Source organism: Nipponia nippon, unplaced genomic scaffold (assembly GCF_047370975.1).
Source record: "Nipponia nippon isolate SJK-2023a ecotype South Korea unplaced genomic scaffold, ASM4737097v1 scaffold_4, whole genome shotgun sequence".
NCBI classification, from domain to species: domain Eukaryota; kingdom Metazoa; phylum Chordata; class Aves; order Pelecaniformes; family Threskiornithidae; genus Nipponia; species Nipponia nippon.
Window position 1 is genome coordinate 10,928,831 of NW_028262358.1, and position 21,252 is coordinate 10,950,082.

A 21,252-nucleotide genomic window follows, 5' to 3' on the forward strand; every position below is an offset into this window, starting at 1 on the left:
TTCAAGTTTCCATATTCCCCCAAAGCATCTCCTTACCTCTATCCAGGCCCTCTAAAACACCCACACAGCTGCAGATCAGGGCTAGGTCCTGTGGTGCAGAAGGAGATGAATGAGATGGAGTTGGTGTGGTCCAAACGCTTCGCCTTTCCTCTTGTTGGATGAAGGTGACACATTGCTGTGAAATAAAAATAGGAGCCAGCTGGTCAAGAGGTGGTGGCAGCATTCAATCAATGTGAATTATAATGGGCAATGAATAATTGGGATTAATTTTACTTTTTAAATGTGAGATTTTACTGCTGCTTTCAGTGGGGAACATGAGGGATTTCTTTTTCATTCTAATTGCTGGGATGTCCTGGCCCTTTGTCATCTGTACGTTGTCCTGAGCAAAACCGAGAGGCTCTTCAAAACCAGAGCTGGGATCTGCAGGAACCAGTCATCAGCGCAGAAATTTGTAAAAGAAATATTGGGACTGGTATGAATGAAAAATCTGTTTATGCAAGCATTAGAAGAAATAGCAGAGCAGGGGGGTTAAGAATGGCTTGTATTCATAACAAATGACACCATTCCCAACAAAAAATTTGAGACTATGTTGCTTTTGTCAAGCCCAGAAGGTCTGCACACTGATAAGACCATAGCGCACACAACTCATTCGTGAAAGACCCTCCCCTCTGATAAGAGGCGGATGGCAGCATATCACATCTCCCATTCCTTCTCCTGGCAGCCTAGCAGGAAGAGAGAATCCAGCAAAGGACCACTACAAAAAAAACCTATCGATTCTTAAAGATTACTAAAGAACTGTCCCAAAACTGGGAGGTTTAGTGAAGACCTGACAGCCGTCGTCCCTTGTTGGGTATGTTGCGTGCAAGTGATCGGGGCCAGACCACCTGAACAACCGTGTCTCATTGCTTGTGAGCGTGAGCGAATGAAATCTGTAAGAGAACGAGTGCGGGCAGGTAAAATCAGCTTAAAATGTAAATAAATACCATAGTCCCCTTCTGTAAGATCTATACTCAGTTTGGTCACACGGGTTTCCTACCTCAGCAAGAATGGTACTGCTATAAGGACAAAGCGTGGTGCCTTCAGGATGAGTCAAATTACTCAAGCCGATTAACGATGCAGTACCAGGCAAGTTTAATCGTAACGATTTGGCTGCTGATGGTTGGAACCTATTCGGTTTGTGAGGTTTGAGTTGCGAATGTTTGTAGGCCTCCCTCAAACTCTAGTAGCTGTAGGCATTGCCATCTAATTACACTCTAGCACACCACGATGAAGAGAATCCAGATCTGCCTGATGGTGTACATGTTTTGGTGACACAGTAATTACAGTAATTTACATTGCATTGCTGATCACTATCCTGCGGAGAGGGTGAAGTCCTGTTACCCAAGCCTGCAGAGTGGCTTTGCGTTGCATCTCTGGTCCTAGGTTTCAGAGCAGTTTGTAATTTGCCTGGTCCCTGGCATATATTTTGACAAGCCCAGCCCTTACGATCATGAGGATAACTTTCAAAATGTGGAAATAAATTCCAGCTGCTACCCTACTTACCCAGTCTAAAACCACAGGTATCTTCCATAGCATGATGGCTCGACTGACATCCAAGATGCAAGAACTTGCAAGGATAGCAAGTTAGCTGTAAGGTTGCCAAGCTATTTTCATGCACGTCACAGCTCATGAGACTGCCGAGAGGTACAACGTACATGTACATCTGCTTGAATGCTCATAATGGGAAGACAGCAGCGGTTTGATTTTCAACAGGGTAACATCAATCTACGTATTTGGAAGATGACGTGTTAGTGCATCTGTACCACACAACCTGTTTGACCCCAACCATTCATTTCACAGCAGAACAAAATGGTGTTGTCTTCCGTTGGACTAACTCACAAAGAACTTCCCTATACTTATATCTATCTTAATCAGACAAACTAGGGATTAAAAAAAACAAGAAAGGACTAATCTGCTCCTTGGCCGTAATTGGATTTCCTCTGCAAATATTAAGTTACAACAATAGCAGCGGTTTTTGTGATACGTTTATTTTTAAATGCTTTTCTTCATGTGAACTAGACAAACGTGTGTCACCTGCCTAAAGCTTTTTAGAAGGAAGAAGTGGGGAGCATTTTCCTGAAAGCTCTCTTCCTCTTAAAAAAAGATGATATTATTAAGAAATTGGAAAGCATGTGGCCAGACTGGTAGGTGGTGCTAGAAAAACAAAATAAAGTCATTGAACTTTAATTAGAACTTCTTCCAACTTTTATCTCTTTGTTGAAATACCGTAAGAAATTTTATCTGTTTTGATTGGTGTTAATGCCTAGCAAGCTCTAATAATGTCTTGCTTGAGTCAGCTGGGACTCGGTCTAAGGCTTGACTCAGTTCTCATTAAAGACAAGCAAGCATTCCACGTTTTTCCACGGGTCTCATAAAGCTTCATGTGTTTCAAATGGCGAGGCACTACAGCTCTGACAACCACCACTTACCTCAGAAGATTTCAGAAAACCTGCTTGTTCTAGGCAGCAGCCATTCCTGTATCCAAAGCTGACTTTTGAATGGTTAGCGGCTAAGGTTCAAGAGGACTTCTCTGTTAGCTGGTCTAGCGTTCCTCCAGGTATCTCCTCGGGGTTTCAGCTAGGAAGTGAGAAGACAAAGATACAACCATGGGGTCAAAGAGGCTTTTTGGAAATCACCACATTGATGGTTTTGTAAAGTTCACACACCAAGAGATAATACCAGTCACAATAGGCAGGTCTTTCAAATTATACTTCTTCCTTCTGGTGCTTGCAATTCTTGCAAATGTTGCACCCTTGTTTATTACTTCTGGGACCAGAATTTAATGCTTGAAACTAACCAAACTACACTTATGTAGTAGATTTTTTTCAGGATTTGTGATATTCTGCATTGTGCATCTCAGGATAAAATCTACCCTACAGAGACATATGAGCTTTTAATGGAAAAGCAATATCAAACCCACTTTGACAGCAAACCCAGGCCCTCAGTTCTGGAACCAGCACACTGCTCAGACTGACGGTGTGCGTCCAATGCAAAATCTTCCTGAACTTACCAGTCTGGTTGCCTACTGCAAAGGATTTGCTAGATGATTTCTCCCACTCGTCAATTCTCCTCCAGGGAACAAAGTCTGTTTGCTTGGCAGAATAGTCACAGGTCCGTCTGTCAGCCCTTGTACTCTGCTATGGCACACATCGACAAAAAATACCTACTATTCTGAGCTCCCCCAAGGTCCCCATAGAGCTGAGTGCTTGTGCACAGGGCTTGGAGAAATATTACCCTGTGTAGGCTTGTCCTGAGCTCCACGGAAAGGGGTTAAATGGAGTGATATGCAGATAATCAGCGACACCAGCATGCCAGCAAAGGGCACATGTGGGAAAGTGGACCCGAATACGAAGTTACGCAATTCTCATTCAAGGGCATTTCCAAAGGAGTCACAGAGAGTTTGCCAGCTGCCCAGGCAACACTGATCCAGTTAAAAGGCTGGGTCTTCTCCAAACAAAGATGGAAACATGAATTCTATTCGGCATGATTTTTATTTCAGATTGAGAAGCTACACAAAGAGAGAACAAATACACGTTTCCATGAGAAAATGGAGGGGAAAAGAGAGGGCATCCTATTGTGTCACCCTCAATACAACAAACCTTCGCAACCTGAGCCACAGGACTGTTTTCTCCGCAGGCAGGCAGGGAGAGCTTTTACGCCAAAGGGTGCACTACACAACAAACACCTGTGATATCTACCCCAGGGTCGCACACCCCCAGACACAGCAATATGGTCGGTCTTTGCACATGTGCACGTACATCTGTTCTTGGTAGATAATAAAAAGGCTGATACAGAGTCACACAGATCAAACCCATCGCTTTAAAAGAGGAACAGTTACAGATGACAAGGATCAACACACCCACATGGCACAAGTAGTTATTGAGTGGAGTGGTTACTCAAGCACTAGGTTTTATCTGAAGGCAGATACCTTTGTATCAGTGATACTGGATTGTACTGGAGCAGATGGCAGTGAATTTCAGAGTTCATCTGTCATTTTATTAAAGTAATTAATCAAATGGCTTAGCATATAAAAATACAAGAGTCCTCCCTCCTAATTAGAGCAATTTGCGTTCACGTAGAAATAAAAGCACACACACGCATACACACATCAGAGGCAGGATTGCTGACAGAGAGCTTACAGGATAAAGAAAAGAAACTCACTTTCCGTGTCCCACACCAGGACATCACGTTCTCCCCCCCATCTCCAGGGATAATGGAGTCTCTCACCTTTGGTGCATAGTTATATTCAAAAGCCAAACAGCAACTTGGAATTTGTCCTGAAGGGAACCAGGACAAGGCACCTTTAAGGATAATAAGGCAGATTGTGTACCTCTGCTGCAGAGACTCCTCATGCCTTAGGGGTGGTTCTGCTGTCCCTGAATCTAGAGGGATTAATCAAAATCTAATCAAAATCTTCACCCTCACAAAGCAGTGAGTGAGTCGGTCTCAGTTTGCCATAAACAAGAAGCAATTCAGAAAAAAGAGGCTCATCTCCCATTAGCAGAGGTACGCTCAGCTATTTGTAGGGCTACGCATGGTCTCCGTCCTGTACAGCACGTGCTTTGTGGATGACCTTACAGAAGCGTAGCCAGGATAGTCACAGAGGAAGTCTAAAGAAGACTATATTCTTAAAAGACTGCAATATTCAGGGATGGCAAACACATTACCTCCACACTGGTCCTCAGGGAAGTAATGTCAATAGAGCATCTACTGTGGGGCAGAGCAGGGAGGCAGCCAGGGCTAGGCTAGCTTGGTCACAATTATTTGACTTATTAAGTGTAAAATGTCGTTAAGGTATTGCCTTAATGAAGTAGGGGTTTCTTCAGCCCAGCCCCTCCTCCAAAGTTGAAGCTACGTCTTTGTCCCCTCATAACAGGATGTGTGACAGTCTATGTCCTCACACGGGACTAGAATATCTTTAAGTTTCATCTAAGTGCTATAGGAGCCTGGTCCTGCTGGGGTCTGGGCAGACTCCAAGGACCCCAGCAGACTCTGCAAGAGGGATACAGAAAAGGAAAACCGATCAAAAAATGAGGAAGCTTTGCTTCTGCATCAAGAAAACACAGTTTTCTTGTGGGAGGCATCACATCATAAGAACAGTGTGGGCACGTAAAATGCCTCTAGTTATAGCCAACAAGTTTTAACAATGTTCCTTTACTGCTGCATTACTGAGCATGATCATCTTAAAGAGGACCAGACCAAACCCCAGTGCTGCTAAGGAGGTATCATCTCTATCAGAAGTCCACAGGCCACTGAAAGCTCAGGAAATTACCTTAATGCACACCAGCGAAGGTTCTGGCCCATCCATTTTGTGGCATTCCTTCTGGTTCTTAAAAAAGCTACAATCCAAACCAGTTAATATTTGGAGTATTTTTTATGGTTAAGCACAATTCTTTCTGTGGGAATGTAATCCAAGGGGATTCAGGCATGTGTAAACCATTTCCTTCAGAGAAGATTTCTCTTGGTAATTTCTTTCTGCAACGTGCAACTGCAATTAACTTAAGTTGCACCAACATGCCATACGCAGTTTAACTTCCGTTACTAAATACATGCTTGCAAAAGAAGTGTATTACTTTCTCAGTGTTGTTATCAGAAGGAGCAAGCAAAAGCTATCCTAAGGAGCATCTAATACCAAATTTCTTGGTCTCTGTGGCTTAAAACCACACCGTTAACTTTGCATTACAACAGGGTTGGCTCAAAATTCATTTCCTCGTGCTGGTTCCTGTCGGCAGGCCTGCTTGCCTTGCACACAGCATCTGTGGCATTGGGAAAGACAAGTATAAATGTTTCTTGAGCAGGACTTCAAGTAAGAGCAGTTGGCCTGCTGAAATGCCCACAGTCCTCACCTCCTGCTGGCACTGAGATCAGTGGTTCAATCCAAATGAGATTTTATAGCTGCTGAGGATGATTTATCTGCTGACACTGAGACAGAATTTGATAAGTAACCATACTGTGAACTCTTCAATGAAAAAGAGATTTTCTTTGTTCTTTTCTATTAAAAAATCCATCCTAGAGGGAAGATAACTCTCCTCATTCTACACTTCTTCCCTTCCATTCCTCCAAAAAGAGAAGTGATTATCCTGCACTAACATGCTATTAATACTCTGGTATCAATACTCAAATATATTTGTAAACCCCCAGATGTTAATATTTTTAGGTAGGTGACAGTTGTTAGCTAACAATGAACTTGGCTTCAGGATTCGAGGTCTGCTCCTAGCCTTCTTGATGATTCTTCGCATGAGTCAAGAAAGCGTTCTTTCACCTTTTTCTGCGTGCATTCACTTCTGCAGCTGTGAAATGGTGCTTGCTTGCTGGTGCTCGCTGTAAAGACCCCATGCGGAGAATGAATACCGTGTTAACATTAACTTCCCAAGCCGGTGCTCAAATGTGAGGACAGAGAGCTACAGGAGCCAAATAAGGCTCTTGATCACTTCTCGTCAGACTTAAAATATTCACTGACAACTGTCTCAACATGTTGCCCAATCTCTGGAAGAAGTTGCAGATCATTTTGCTCCTCCCTGAAACTGAAGCAGCAAGTGAACGTGGCTTTCTTCAATATGCTCGCATAGATAACAAGGTTTTCTTTGTCCTCGGAGAATAAGGGCTACCATGCATTTATCTGAGAAGCATTTGTCCTAGCTACCCTGCAAGGAGGAATGTGGGTCAATCCCTGATTCAGAACTGTACCATTGCTTCTCTGTGGTCATGGCTAGCAGCCAGCAGCAGCTTATCGGAGCCCCACACTGGCACGCTGCATGCTTCGTTGTTGCTCAGTGACGATGCGCTTCAGAAACATCAGCACTCGGCCTCTGCTTCTCCCTGCAAATCCTGGCCAGCCAGTGGGCAGGGACTTGCATTGTCGCTGCTACATGCTGGACAAATGCCTGCAGTCTTTTTGATGCTATCTGTATCAAAATGCCAAGAAAAAGCTTCCTTCAGTGTTTTAGCTTCTTTATCCACTTGCTTACCCTGTCCCCTGTGATGCTGCCCCTGCAACCCTCCAGCTCTTCCTTCTTTTTCTCTACCTTTTCACCCGGACAACTTGTTTTTTTAGTTGAAAAGCTCTTTCTTCCATTGAAACTAGACAGAAACAAAGCTGTCAAGACGCCTCATTTAGATGTTGAATCTATAGGGAGGTCTGTTATTTTACCTGAACCTAAGCTTTCATGGCAGCCCAGGTGGAGATGGAAGCAGGCATATATAACAGGGCACTGGGTCCTCCTTGACTAAATCACGTCTGCTTTTTGAAATGTAACTCACCGACACTAGCTTCCGCCTTTTCCCTGAGTTAGTCCAGCAACGTTGCATCTCCTTTCTGTCAAAGTCACTCATACTCTCGCTCAATGCAACTCTGACTTCATGATGCGTACTTTAATTATTTGATTCCTTTCAGATTTTTGAAAAGCCCATTATTTTTTAAGATTTAGTGGACTGTGTCTTAATAGTGCTTTCCCAACACTGCGACTCACTATCCTCCACACTATTGTGTGTGAGAGACAGATAAGTATCCGTAAACTTAATTTACAGAAAAGGGAGCACAGGCAGAGGATTTATGTGGCCTGCCTAATTCTGTGCTGTTCATCAGTCACAGCATCAGTCATTACAGTCAGGTCTGTGAGTGATTATGAACTGCCATGGCCCAGTTAAAAATCAATGAAGATGTGACATTTTTCCTTTGGTGAGAGTTTGTCTTTTGGTCCTTCAACTTTCTGCCTGAAGCCCATTGCTCACTGCCTGTGGGAGGGTCAGGGGAAAACAAGATGATTTCCAACAGAAGGATGCTTTCCAGTGGCTGCAGAAATGCGCTGTGCTAGCGGAGGGCCAGAGTGAAGATTCTGCCCAGATTGTTGACCAACACTGCAAATCTCTGCAGAAAGAGGTGGTGGCTTTGTACATCTGCAAGCTCTCAAGGACATAACCTACAACATATGGCAGGGTGGTCAGTCACAAAGATACCGGGGCCTTTGACTTGACTGAAAGTGGAACTGCCTGAACGCCTCCGTTTTCATTATTGCTGCTGTAAAATATGGAAGAACCACAGGAGAATAAGTCTAAGAATGGTGACACTGGGTCATGTCCATCTCTGGCACTGGCCACAGCAAATGACCAGGGAAGAGGGTAGGAACAGAGCAAGAACATATGAAACCTTCCTGCCCCTCACGCTGTCCCTCCAGCCTCCCACCACCTCCAACTCAGGGCATTGCCTCTTCAGGCAGTAACAGGGCTGCCCAGAAAAGACAAAGCAGAGGTTGTTTCACCAACTATTTGGTACTTTGGCTGGCTCTATATTTCTGCTATGTCCGAAGGACACAGTCCTGTTTGTGACATCCCAGCAGCAGAAGCCCTGGGTTTGGCCCTAGTCTGTTTTTGACCCAGAAACCATCCTGATTGCAAGAGCCATCCCCAGAAGGGTTTAAAGTCCTTTGCAATTACGGAATCTTGTAGAGCAATTACCAACACACCAGCTGAGACTCAGCTAAAGCTCAGTTCCTGGGAATAATGGGTCTTTACTGGAAATATCCTAATAGCAGCCAAGTGCTGGCACCCTCCATTGCTCACGACAGCTTTTCAGGCATCCATAGCCACATCTCACAGCACAGAACAAGCACCTTTCTCAGGATGAGAGACAGATACTGCTCTGCACTCTCAGAGCAACTCTTTAAATTACTAAGCCTCACAAGCCTCTGGTGAGTTAAGGACAGGAGCAAGGCAGAACGCAAACTACTTTCCCAAGGACCAGCCGGAGCCCTCGAAACTTTGTCCGCTCTCCCATTTATACCTGAGCCACGGATACAGAAAAACAGCATAGGGCACTCCAGGAAATGGGATGAGATCAGGCAGCGATGGATAAAGCATGGAGTTGAAAGCCAATCCTGGAGAAGAGGAAATAAGAGATGGTCCAAAACAGTCAAAGAAGCTTCACTGAAAAAGAGAAGGTAAAAGTGGAAGAATAAATGGCATCAGAGACAAAATGGGATTGCATATGCCAAAGGCCTGCAGACTCTTCTCTTCCATATTCCCTTGTCTTTCTCCCAAGAAGCAACTGCTGTACTAGAGGGCAGGACATGAGCTGTTTGTAGTCTGCTTTCCTTAGGAGAGAATTTGTACCTTCCAAAAAAAGACTAAAACCAAAAAGAAAAAATAGTGTTTTCTAGATGGAGTTTATTTCCTCTTGAAAGAAAAAGCAACTGACTAAAGGTTTTCAATTTACAGTCAGGTTGGGAGAACATAAATATATTTCTGGTCAAGAGACATTGGAGTTAAGTACCACGCCGGCACCAGATTTGTGGAGTGCCTGGGTGAGAGCAGAGCAGGTACTACCGGCCGCACCTGCACTGCTGCCGAGCACCTTTTCAGCTCAGCCTCTTGGAGTGAAGCTGCACGGGGACCTGAAATAGGAAGCTCCCAGTGTAACACATTGCACTGCAGGTCAAGGACAGCATCTAAAATGCACATCCTTCAACGGCCCTTTCATTTTTCTCCCAGTGGCCTTACCCGAAGACCTTGACCACTTGAAGCAAATGGCAAGTCTTCTATCTCATCGGGCTTTTGATCAGGATTCACGTTGTTACAAGGGCAGTTGTCAGAATGTGCCAAATTTTTTACAGTCCCAGAGAGTGTGATATTGGATCTTTTACATTTGTACCTTAAGAAAAAAAACCTGAGGCCAGGTGGAGAGCCCTAGAAGATACGGCATGGCCATCATGAGGAATGGGAACACCACAGAAAAATAAGAAATGGAATTTCTGACACAGATGATACAAAAAGACCAAGAAGATGTTCTGACAAGCAGTAGTTACCCGGTGTTCCTGCTTCCATGGAAAACTCTGGGATCCCTCTTGCTGTGCACGAACAACAAAAGAACTGTCACCTTTGTAAGTCTAAAGTAGGGCTTCTGTAAGATTACAGATTTCTGGCAGGTTAAGACCCAAATACTCATGGTTCATATAAACCCTATGGCACCTGTTTCCAGGAGAAGGAGTGTTAGATTTCCTTGGTTAAACTCCTGCTACGAAAATGATCCGACCTCCTTAAATCTGACTGCTCTAACAAGCTTTACATTGGACTAGACATTCACATTGATGCAAAATGTGGCAATCCACTAGTGGGGACTGGGAGAGGCATTCTTCAGCAAAGACTTTGAGCTTCTGCATTGCTATTGGAAAATACTAAGATGACTCGGAGGTATTGGCTTTAATTTACCATTTCCTGGGATCTACTGTCAGAAAGAACGTGCCACAGCCTATGGCACGCTGCTACAAGGACGAGGCGCATTCAAGCTGCAGCACCACAGGGAAGAAAGATCAATACAGCAATGGCAAAGTGCTGCCTGCGAGGAAGCCCAGCCTTTGGATTTGCCCAGGCAAGTGCTTTTACCTGTGGGCAACAACAGCTTTAGAGTGAAACAAAAAAAAATTGAGAAATGTTCTAGTCTGAAATGGTGCTGTGATGCTTCATGGGAATTGTCATTTGAGTGCTGCCTGCTCTCATGTCCTGATCCCAGCCGCACGTGTCATGGTGAAGGAGAGCATCAGAGGGGCTAAATGTCTGATGCGGGATAAAATGCAACTACAGAACCCAGCCCACAGGGAACGGTCATGATTTTTCAGCTTTCTTGAGACATCCGTACACTGCTTTAAAATCAAAGTATTTGGGGTTCTGGTGCATTCAGATTTTTGAAAGAAATACTTAGACTTGTTTAACAAAAAAAAAAAAAAAAGAAAAAAGGTTTTGCTGAGAACCATTTTTTCAAACCTCCAACATTTTTCAAAACATCTCTTATTTGTTGACTTTCATTGTCAGCTACAAAGTGCGCTTTTGGTTTCCTGAGTTGAAAGGAGTTGGGATGATTCTAATGGGAGGAAATGCAAACTTCAGTGGGTCTTGATCTGCTAAAAATGAAATAATAAATACTAGGCAAAGGATGTCCCTAGAGAATTGTGTTTGTCTCCTTCCATTTTGAAGATGAGCCAAGGAATGACCAAATTTTGTGGACGTGGTTATAAAAAACTGGTTAAAAAGAAACTCCACCTGCAGTTTCTCAGTGGGCTGACTAATCCTTTCCTACTTCGATTGTTTGCATAGCCCTGCTGCACGCAATTAAACAGCCAGTAATGACGCACTCACTGTGTTTTCCCTCAGAGGTAGCCACATCTCATTCTGAGCATCTCTTTGCAAAATTCATTGTGTCCCTTTACCAAGAAGGATGCTTTGCAAATGAAGGCTGCTGCTGCTATGAAATTGGAGCTGCCTCTTCCTAGTGCCGTGAACATAAACATCAGCAACTGGATACCTTTCCAAGATAGCTTCCTCTGAAGCAAGAGAGGAGAAAGAAAAAGTGAGACTTAGCATTACTTTGTATCAAAGCTAAGTGTAAATATATATTGCTGAATTAACAGTGTGGAGACTGACCATATGCAATCATCTTGCTAAAGTAGCCAAGGGAAAGTGTCACAAGTCCAGGCAAATCTTGGCATATGCGCAGCCATAATTTTGTAACTATTTGATGTCCAAAAAGCCAAGATAAATCAACAGGACCTTTGCAGTTAGTTTGCCGGACCTTGTTCAGGTTTGGGGTACAAATTCAGGCAGTGTGTTGTAAAGGAAAAAAGGTGGCGTCAGAATCCAGAAGCATTTGGCTCAGCCTCAGGCAACGGTTACCATCTGCCACTAAGCATTACCCTGGCCCAGCACCACCCAGAATTACTAAACGTAAGCTGCTGCCGGAAAAACATTTATAGCAGGACCAAACTCCTAGCAGGAGCAGGTACACAGCTGTTCCAACACACAGAAATCACTGAACTACATGGGGTTATAAACTCACCTCTTCTCTTCCCCTTTCAAGCTAACACTCAGACTTGCCTGTCGTCAGTTCCCACACGATGTGTGTTCAGATTTTTTCCTCCCCTGTTCAATTTTGCTGGAAGAGGGATATGGCTTAACTTGTTTGGACTGACCCATTAAATAAACATGAGCAGGACATGGCGTGCTAGCAAAGGAGCATGTGTATTTTCATGAAGGGAACTGACTTCTTGATTTCTTGATGTTGCCACAGGCAAGCCTCTTTCAGACATATTTATGCTGGAACAGACTCTACATTTTTTTCAGCCCCAGAGGGATCACTTTAACAAAATTTCTGCTTCCTCTGGATTTTTTCCTTAACAGCTTGGTTAGAGGAAAAGAGAAAACCAGTCCTTGATCTGCATGAAGGTCTCCTACGTTTGGTCCCAAAGTTTGGGAGTTACTCACCTAAAGGCAGGAAAGCTGCTATAAGCTGCAATGCAGTGGGGGAATGCAACAAGGGTCAGACCCCTATAAACTATTAATTCAGATATGAAACAAAAAAATTTTAAAAAAAGAAAAAGCTAGTTTTCAGGATATATTTGATGGTTTTAAGGGATCAGAGAATAGGAGAGGAAGAGGAGTGGAAGAAAAATGTTGCTTCATACCGTGTCTGTAATGGTCAGTAAGTGTTTCCAGGCCAGAAACTAAATTTAAGCAACATTTTCAGCCACTCTGGAGTTTCTAGACTGCATCTCCATTCAAACAGCAGCACAATAAGCACACTAATTTTTCCCTACAATAAGCACATACTGGGTTTGTCTACTTCCCCATCTCCAACCCATATGAGCCTTTACTAACAGAAGTCTTGTTAAACCAGAAGTCTCGATGGCATTGTTTTCACATACATGTGTATGTGTGTGTACATGCAACACATATACATGTATATGGATGAATTTTCAAAATACTCTTATAAAGCAAGTGTTCTTTCTCAACACCCCTCCTCTGCCCACCCCACCTCCCTCCCCTTCCCCAGGCCAGCGTATTTCAAAACAGACTGGAACTGAAAACTTTCAAGAGCCATACAGCCCTTGTTAGCACTGCAACCGTCTAGGTGCATTAACAAGTCCCCGGTCCACCTCTAGGACGTGTGTTGACAAACGGCCTCTAGTTCACAATACTGACTCCTTGGATTCAGGGTCTGCTGTACTGGTTGTGTTGGAGACTTGGGTTTTGTGGGTTACCAAAGGCGTTGTTTCCCCTTCAGATTTGCTGTTAGCAACTGCTTCTACGTTGACTTCCTTTAGCTCCTGCTCTTTGTCTTTCTTTTCTTTTTCATTCAGGTAATTAAGGATGCCTGCTCCTAGGGCATCCCCTTCCACATTCACAACTGTGGTGGTTCGGTCCCTGGTTAGGATCAGAAACAAAAAACAAAGCAGCAGGCTTTTAGCTTAAGAGAGTTACAACACAATAAGGGTAGCTAATTCACCCCTGCTGCTCCACTGACATCAGTGGAGACAAGGGAGACGTTGTTACCACAGGTATTTTCCACAGAAGTACCATCGCCATTTCAGAACTAAAAATGTGCACCGGAGCTGGTTTAAGGTCAGCCCAACCGTTACTATCAACTGGTTCTGGTCTCTCAGTGGGTTGCGGCAATGGTACTGCTCTTTCTCAGGCATCCTTCTTTTCCCAGCCCACCTCCTTCCCCTTCCCCTTCCCCAGGCCAGCATTTTTGAAATGCGAGTTCAGAGAAGGAACTTAATTTGGGCTTATCCAGAAGGTGAATCAGATCACCCAGTTCTGTTTTTTAACTATAGAGACTTGTACCCAAACACCCACTTAAGGTGGCCTTTCCAAAGCAGGCAGAATGACTGTGTTCTCTGGATTTCTTGCTAGTAGCACCTGTCCTAGTCTTTGGTCCTACAACACAAAACTACTGTGTCCCAGCGTCTAACAGAGGAGGTTTATGGGTCATAAAGAAGAACAATTTCTTCACGTGCCTTTTGAAACTTCTTTTAGTCATTCTGCAGCCTAACTTAAACATACACATAACTTGTAACTGTGGTCCTCTCTGGTAATTAAACAGCTGGCATTAAAACAAGACAAGGGACTCTTCCCTCCCCCCTTCCCTCTTTTGTTACCACAAGGCTGAGTTCCTTGATTAGAACAACAGTGTTGACCACAGAGGGATGCTACATATTTTGAAACGAAGGCAGCGAGCACGACACAAGCTGAGGGCAGCCTGGAGTGAAAGGAAGGGCAAGCTTTTCACTCTTGCCTCCAGGCACTTGTGGGTACAACTTGTGGAAAGCACAGCTACTGCTGTAATCCCTGAGGAAGACGGGATACAGAGCTAGCCACTGCTTTGCCTGTCTCTCCTGTCTTTTGGAGGTGGCTGATCCCCAAGAGATGACAGCAAGAAAGAGTTTGATGGCCCTAATAAAGCTGTAGGAATATGATTGTGCTCCACAGACAAGTGTGATGTGGGAAGGGAAGGAGGTATAGAGCTGCTGCCTTCCCCAGCCTCTGGAATTCAAGAGTGTCCTCAGGCATCCTGATTTCCACATCTGCTGTGGAAGTACACCATCTATACAGAGAGGCTGGTGTTTCCAAAAAGCAACGCAGAGGGATTACGTACAGTCTAAACCAGGAACTGCCCAGAAACCCACCAACTGGAAAAACACCCCAATGGGATTCAGATCGCTTGACCCATACTGACCAGTCATTTCAGCCCACTACCCAACTTCAACCAGATGGCTTGAAAGCAGATTATGCTTTTAAATTATCAGATCATGCTTACTTCACTAGCATTTCAACTCTAAGCATGCTGTAATTCATGAGTGCTCAGAGAAGTCCTTCCAGTTTGATTTTCTAGTATTTGAAGAACAGCAGCCAGCCAGGCTTGTTCGAGGGAAAGCAGAGACACCCTTTTCCACGGGGCTCATCTAAGCCATAAGAAATCACCTGCATGTGGCATTTACACTTATCACGCACTTGTGTCTGGGTCCCCAATACTTACAGCAAAACAAATTTTCTAGGCTTTCTTTAACCTAATTTAGGTGGTACAGAAGGTAAACGTAGGTCTTAACAAGGACATAACTACGCTAAGTGGTGAGATAAGCTCTTCCAAACAGAGCTGGGCAAGGAGATAATCTCTCATGTTTTAAGGAGGGGAATGGCTCTTGGACAGAAGAGAAGGAGCAGAGCAAAGGTCTGACCTCTTATCTCTTTCCCAGAAGATGGAAAGGAAAGGTGGTAATCCTGTGTACTAAACTTATGACTCCCAGCAGCGTGTTCCAGCCGTGACACTGGCCACAGCTGTGATGAGTGCCACAAACCCTCTGTGCCCCTGCCCTGCCAGTGGACGGCACCTCTCTGTGACGCTTGTGTTGGTGCTTTGATCGGTCTTGAACTACAAAAATAGTTCAAACAATAACTGAAAACAGCTTCTGATGGAGACTGCTTCCCACATGTGACCAAGAAAGCTTTCCACCACTATTCAGACTCAATTTCCTTTTTCCCCCTTCCCTCCTAGTGTCCAACTAAGTTCCAGCAATATCAACACCTCTGAACAAACTTTTAACAATCTTTCTAAAGGGAACTGAAACCAGGAAGAAATACATTTCAATAAAGGCTGAGTAAAAAAGCTGAAGAGGGATTTTAGCATACTAACTGCTTTAACTGAGAAGGGACCACCTTTTCCATTATCTGTCAAGAGCTACCTGTTCTGTAGGCAGCCATATCTCGTGGGGTTTTATTTTATACTGCACTACTTTGACTACCCTGCCCCATGTTTCCAGCTGAACATGTAGCATGTCGTGCAACAGCAGATACGCGTGGCCTAAAGTACTTACACAATCCAGTCCACCGCTAATATCAAGGAAAGATCGTTGGTTGGAAGTCCAATGGCCTCCAGGATGATAGCGATGGTGAGGACTCCTCCGGCTGGGACCCCGGCTGCACCCACGCTGGATGCAGTAGCTGTCACACTGCAAATCAATTTGCATACCCAGTTAGCAGGAGCTCCGCAGCGCTCCTCTTCTACACTCACGTCACGCATTTCCCCGCTATGGGAATTGTAAACAAACCCTACAGCATGGGACACACAGATCATTTGCTTCCCAGGCAAACCCTTTCCTGCCTGCTGATGCAAAGTAATGGGTACAGAGCACAGTTGCTCAGCAGGCATCCACAGCAGCTACCAAGGCAATGGCTCTGTGTTTAACACCATGATTGCCTGCTCAGAAAAAAAAAACAACCAATACAACTATAATACAACTATATCCTGCTGCCTTACTAATATATCCATTTCCAAGTCACGTATCAGTTCAAATATGCTGAGTACATGACACCTCCTGGCCCCAAATGTATAAAGGTAAACTCTGCCATGCAGGATACTGTCCCTTCTCTGTGTCTCATTTGCATTCAAACACAGACCCTAAATCAGGAGCTGGAAACCTGTGGTGCAAGTGCTATAGACATGGACCACACACCTTTTCATGTGCAGATGTCTACAACTGAGTTTTCCTTGGGCTATCATAAGCCTCAGGCCTGGGTTAACACCTGATTCACTAAGAGTACCTGAAAGGCTAATTTGGCCATTCGCAAAGAAAATAATGCCCCAGCCCTGCCTTAAATAGACAAGCAATATACTGGGAAATGCAATAAGGAAGGAAATAAAACCTGGTCAGGGAGGGTAAAAAAATGCCAGGAACTGGCACTAGGAAGCATCTGGTGGATACAGCTATGGCTTCTTGGCACAGTGAGGGGCCAGAACTCCTGGTAGGATCCTCACTTAAGGGATTTTGAGGAGGAAAATGAAGAGAATGACACTTCATGGGATATGGGACATGGGAGGATATTCCAGGCATGGAGGGGAGAGAGTCCTAGAGAAGGAGGCACGACTGAGGTGGTGGAGGTGATAACGGAGCACAACAGTCAGGAGGGGAAGGATAACGGGTCTGACCTGGGAAGCCAGTGATGCGATGGTAGGAAGGGCAGAGGTAAGCAGGAGCAGAGTCTTTAGTATGAAATCGTTACATAAGGAACTGAGGAGCTGGCAGGAGGATTTTTTGAGACATCCAGAGGGGGAATCAGGGGTAGCTTTCTGGGTAGAGCAGCATGCCTCAATTACCCAGCTTAATGGTGAGTGGAGGGTGGGGGAGTGAGACACTTAAGGAAAGAGAGGAATTTCTTGTGAGAAACAGCTTTAAACAGCTCAAAGTCTCTTTCAGAATTCAATTACCCCTCCCAGGTTCCACCTTTTATTAAATCGACATTCTGGCAAATCTTATAAAGCTTGAAAGACTCCATCCTTTAATCACCCTATAATTATGTTTCATAGCAGTTTGCAAGCTTTAGGTCAGAGATGTGGAATGCAAACTGCTAGCTATTAACAGAGAGACCACAGGCTCGAATGTGTCTCAGGGCCAGAAGGATGTGGTTGCAATAGCAAGCAACTTACAGAATTGTGAAGATTTGCCCAGGGTTGAGGTCAACATTGTTCAGCTGAGCAATAAACACAGCTGCCATGCACTGAAAAATAGCAGCTCCATCCATGTTTACAGTTGCCCCGATAGGAAGGATAAACCTGCTGATCCTCTTGTCGACTCCATTGTTCTCCTCAATACACTTGATCATCGACGGGAGAGTGGCTGAGCTAGAAACAGAGAATAGGGAAAAATCAAACACAAAGCATCGGGGTACACTGAATGGAAAGTCACTGTCTCGTGGCTTTCATTTTTCTAACATGCTGCAGACAGCACTGTCAAGATAACGATGCCATTTTATAGTCCTTCTCTGTCATGATAGTAATGAGGGACCCTTCTTGTTGGTCTTGAGCAGTGGTATTTAACAATCTGCTTCCATCCAGAAATAGCTGATAAGGAGTTTAATCTCCCAGAAGCAAGAATTCATGACTTAACACAGTATGCAGCCTAACAGGGCTGTGGAATGATCAAGTCTCAAACCACAAAAATACACCAACAGATGCCAATATAAACACAACAGATGCAACAGCAATATCTGTTAATGTTGTACTAGTACCTTCTCAAATGAACAGACAAATAATTAAAAAAAAAATTAAAAATCACTGTTGGATTTATTTCTTGCATTATAAATTACATGGTTTTATTTATAAACCCTTCATGTACTACTTCATGTACTTCAGCTCCTGTGACAGACATGCACCCACTTTTGGAGATGACCTGAAATGATTTTATATAGTTATGACATGTGATCAGGTGTTTCTCGCTTGAAAAAAAGTATAAATGACATGCTCGATAGTTTGGTTATGACAAATAAAAGCTGATCAGGCCAGATCTTTGAAATCAATAATGTTAAGTCCCTTTACACTAGCTAATAAGTCTGCTTTGCTCATGCAAAATTAGTCTAAACTTGTTCCAGATCCTTCTGAACTTGGAGAACTAAACTTCTCAGGACAAAGTCCCTCACTACTGACCCTCACTTTACCTAAAATTGAAAGGACAGCTGGCAGAATCTTTTTAAGGCAAATACTTTCACCTTCTCCCCCCAATATTTCCAACTCAGCATCATGCTACAGTCCCAATATTTTGAGGAATTATTTTCAACAGCAAATTATCAGTATGTGCTGTGTGTCAGGCTGCTGACAGCAGTGAGACTCTCTATGCTTAGAATTCTCTTTTTGCAATATCAGGAACAATATTCACACCTAAAACTCAACACAGTTTGGTGTTGGGATATAACCAGTTTACAGTGACAAACATAACCAGGCTATAATCCCAAAAGAAGCACAGAAACCCACCTGGAGCAAGTGGCAAAAGCAGTGGCAAGTGGTGTGATAAGTCCTAAGAGAAAACGATACGGATTTTGACGTGTGGCTGCAAAATAAATAAGCGGCAGAATGATTCCTCCATGGATGAAGTGGCCCAGAACAGAGGCGAAGATGTATTTTCCCAGACTGGTCACCAGAAGCACAAGATCTTCCATTTCCACAATCTTGCTCCCAACAAGGAACATAATGCCAATAGGTACATACCTGTGTAAAGAAATGTTGCCTGTCATTAAGTACAAACAAAAAGCCTTGAAAAATATGCCATTTTCCATTCTGGAGATAACATTCTTCTAAAGAATATGCTGCTCCTGCTGAAGGGTAGGGCCTTATTCACCGCACACTCAGGTTAAGCAAATCTGGAAGGCCTTTGTAACACTCTTGCTTGGTGGAAGGCAAGCAGTCAAACTGAAAAAGCTCTGTTCACCTAGGCCCTCCAAGACACAGCTAGGGGAGTGCCGAAGGTAAGCCAAGCGGGAAGCAGAAATGCTGGCAGAAGCTATCAGGACAAGATACCAGTGTGGAGTTTCAGTCTATCAGGGAGGAAGGCAGGCAAAGACCTATAGCTAAAGTCACTCCTGAAGGGATGGCAGATGGTAGGGAAAAAAAAGGAGCAGTACCATGTCACCGGAGCAGAGAAAGGGGTGGAAGAGTAGGATCTTACACAAGCGGTGACTACCGGCAGAAGCATAAAGTTAGGTCATTAAAATGGTAGACATACTGGGTGCCAACATGTTCAGTGCAGGAAAGAAAAAGCTATGCCCATACCAGAGAGCTCAGCTAAAGGCTGCTGATGCACGTGCCGAAGATAGCAATTAACTCTGCTATTTGCCTACGAAAGACTAAGTTAAATGATCAGGCTTCCGGAGCTTCCCTCAAGCCAACAGCCACGTACACGTACACTCCCATGCCTCCTATCTAGAAACATGCCACGTCTTAGGACGTCAGCGTTTGTTTGAGGTTTCCTTTGTCAGGAGCACTTGGAGCTGCTCCAGGGGAAGGGCCACCTGCGGGCCACAGCCACACCTCTGGCCCCAGTCGTGCAGCTGGGAACAGCCCTGAAAAGATAGAATCTCCCTTGTGCCTAGAGCACAACAGCTACTGCATGAACTGCAGGAATCGCTTCAGGCCCAGGGTCAGCTCCTCCAAAGCTCTACTTGGGATGTCTGTCTCTGAGTACCTCTGCCGATGCTGCCCATGCTGCTTCTAAGATTAAGAAATACTAAAAGATCACCCAGCTCTCCAAAACCCTGCTCCAGACACACATGTGACTACGAAAGATCTGCCTGTACATATCAGGAATAAAGAATGTTTTTTCTCCCACTCTCCTCTCCAATCCAATGCCCATGTTCAGAGAAGCTGATCTGTGGAGTCAGGACAAACTTCAGAAGGTTTGGTTAAGCATGCAAAGGTTTGGAAAGGTGGGCAAGCCTTAAGGTTGCCCAGATCACTCCTTCCTAGCCTGCCTCTCCCTCAGCGGCTTTGCAGCTCCTCTGTTCTGTGCAGAGAGCACCTTCCTATGTCCCAAATCAACATAAGCATCCTCTCTCTGTCCTCCCTTGGCCAAATCTCTAGGGGGGCCGGCTGAACCTTCCCCACTTAGCCTCTGCCAGTTCTGCGACATACTGCCTTTGAACTATGTTTCCGAGCACCCCGATTAGCCAGACCTAGCTGAGCCTGGTCCTGCACAAGCTCAGCAAACACAAACACTGGATTCAGAGCTGAGGCTGGATCCCTCCCCTTGAAGAGGAAGGCGGGAGAGGCAGTAACTGAAAGTTGAGACCAAAGTGCTGCTAAACACGAGAGCGGCTGTTGAATGGGACTAGATATGAGCTCAAGCTGCCTTTTCTCTTCGTAGCATGATTTCACCCATTCCAAAGTATCCTTTAGGAAGTACATGCAGCTTGACAGATTCTGAATAAATACCAGGATGGCATAAGAGCCTTAAGGAAGGAAAGAGAACAAGTAAGGGCTATGGTGCACTGCAGTGTTAGGAGTCAGCTGTGGTCACGATAATCCACAAAGTAAAGGATTATATACCAACTGATTGGCCTGAAGCGTTAGCACCGTAATCAGCCGAATACAAGAACTGCCTCTTATCAGTATTCAGTGTCCAAGGAATTACACTCAAGAGTAAAAGACTTAAGCTGCTTTGAGACACTGAATTTTTCAGTCCCTTATGACAGCAACTAATACAGAGATCTGCCTGTGTAAAATCAGGTGTTTTGTTAAAACCTTTCTACTTCTTAGAGGGAGGAAAATAGTAGGAATGAAAAATGCAGAATGAAGGGAGAAAAAAATACCTTTACTAAGGTAAGCTTATAGCTTTTCCAACAGGTTTAGAAAGGGAGTGAGAAATGTCCCACTGTTAATTTGTTAGCTAGCAGTCCTTATGAATATTTTTATTTTTGCATGTGAGGTATGATTACTGTTGGTCTCACAGGAGCAGCCTAGACCCATCCAGCTGCACAAGAACAGCCATGATACTGCTCTGAGGCCCAGATTCATCCCATCTGACAGCAAATCTAGTCAGGAGGCTGGTCCTACCCCAGCTTAGGTGGCCTGAACCGCTCTCTAGAGATGCCTGCCTCCTCCAACACTGGTTTCTTGCCTAGTGA

At 44.4% G+C, this 21,252-nt stretch overlaps 1 protein-coding gene across 1 annotated transcript in view; it reads right to left on the bottom strand.

Moving 5' to 3' along the window:
- Window positions 1–3,511: 3,511 nt before the first annotated feature.
- SLC1A4 (solute carrier family 1 member 4) overlaps window positions 3,512–21,252 on the bottom strand; it is a 37,522-nt gene continuing 19,781 nt past the window's right edge. Inside the window, exons 5-8 of the mRNA XM_087774123.1 lie at window positions 18,608–18,841; window positions 17,288–17,482; window positions 15,678–15,812; window positions 3,512–13,227 (exon numbers count right to left, since the gene is read on the bottom strand). Of these exons, the coding sequence (XP_087630249.1) occupies window positions 12,993–13,227; window positions 15,678–15,812; window positions 17,288–17,482; window positions 18,608–18,841 (799 nt within the window). The 3' untranslated portion in view covers window positions 3,512–12,992. The remainder of the gene's footprint in view (window positions 13,228–15,677; window positions 15,813–17,287; window positions 17,483–18,607; window positions 18,842–21,252) is intronic.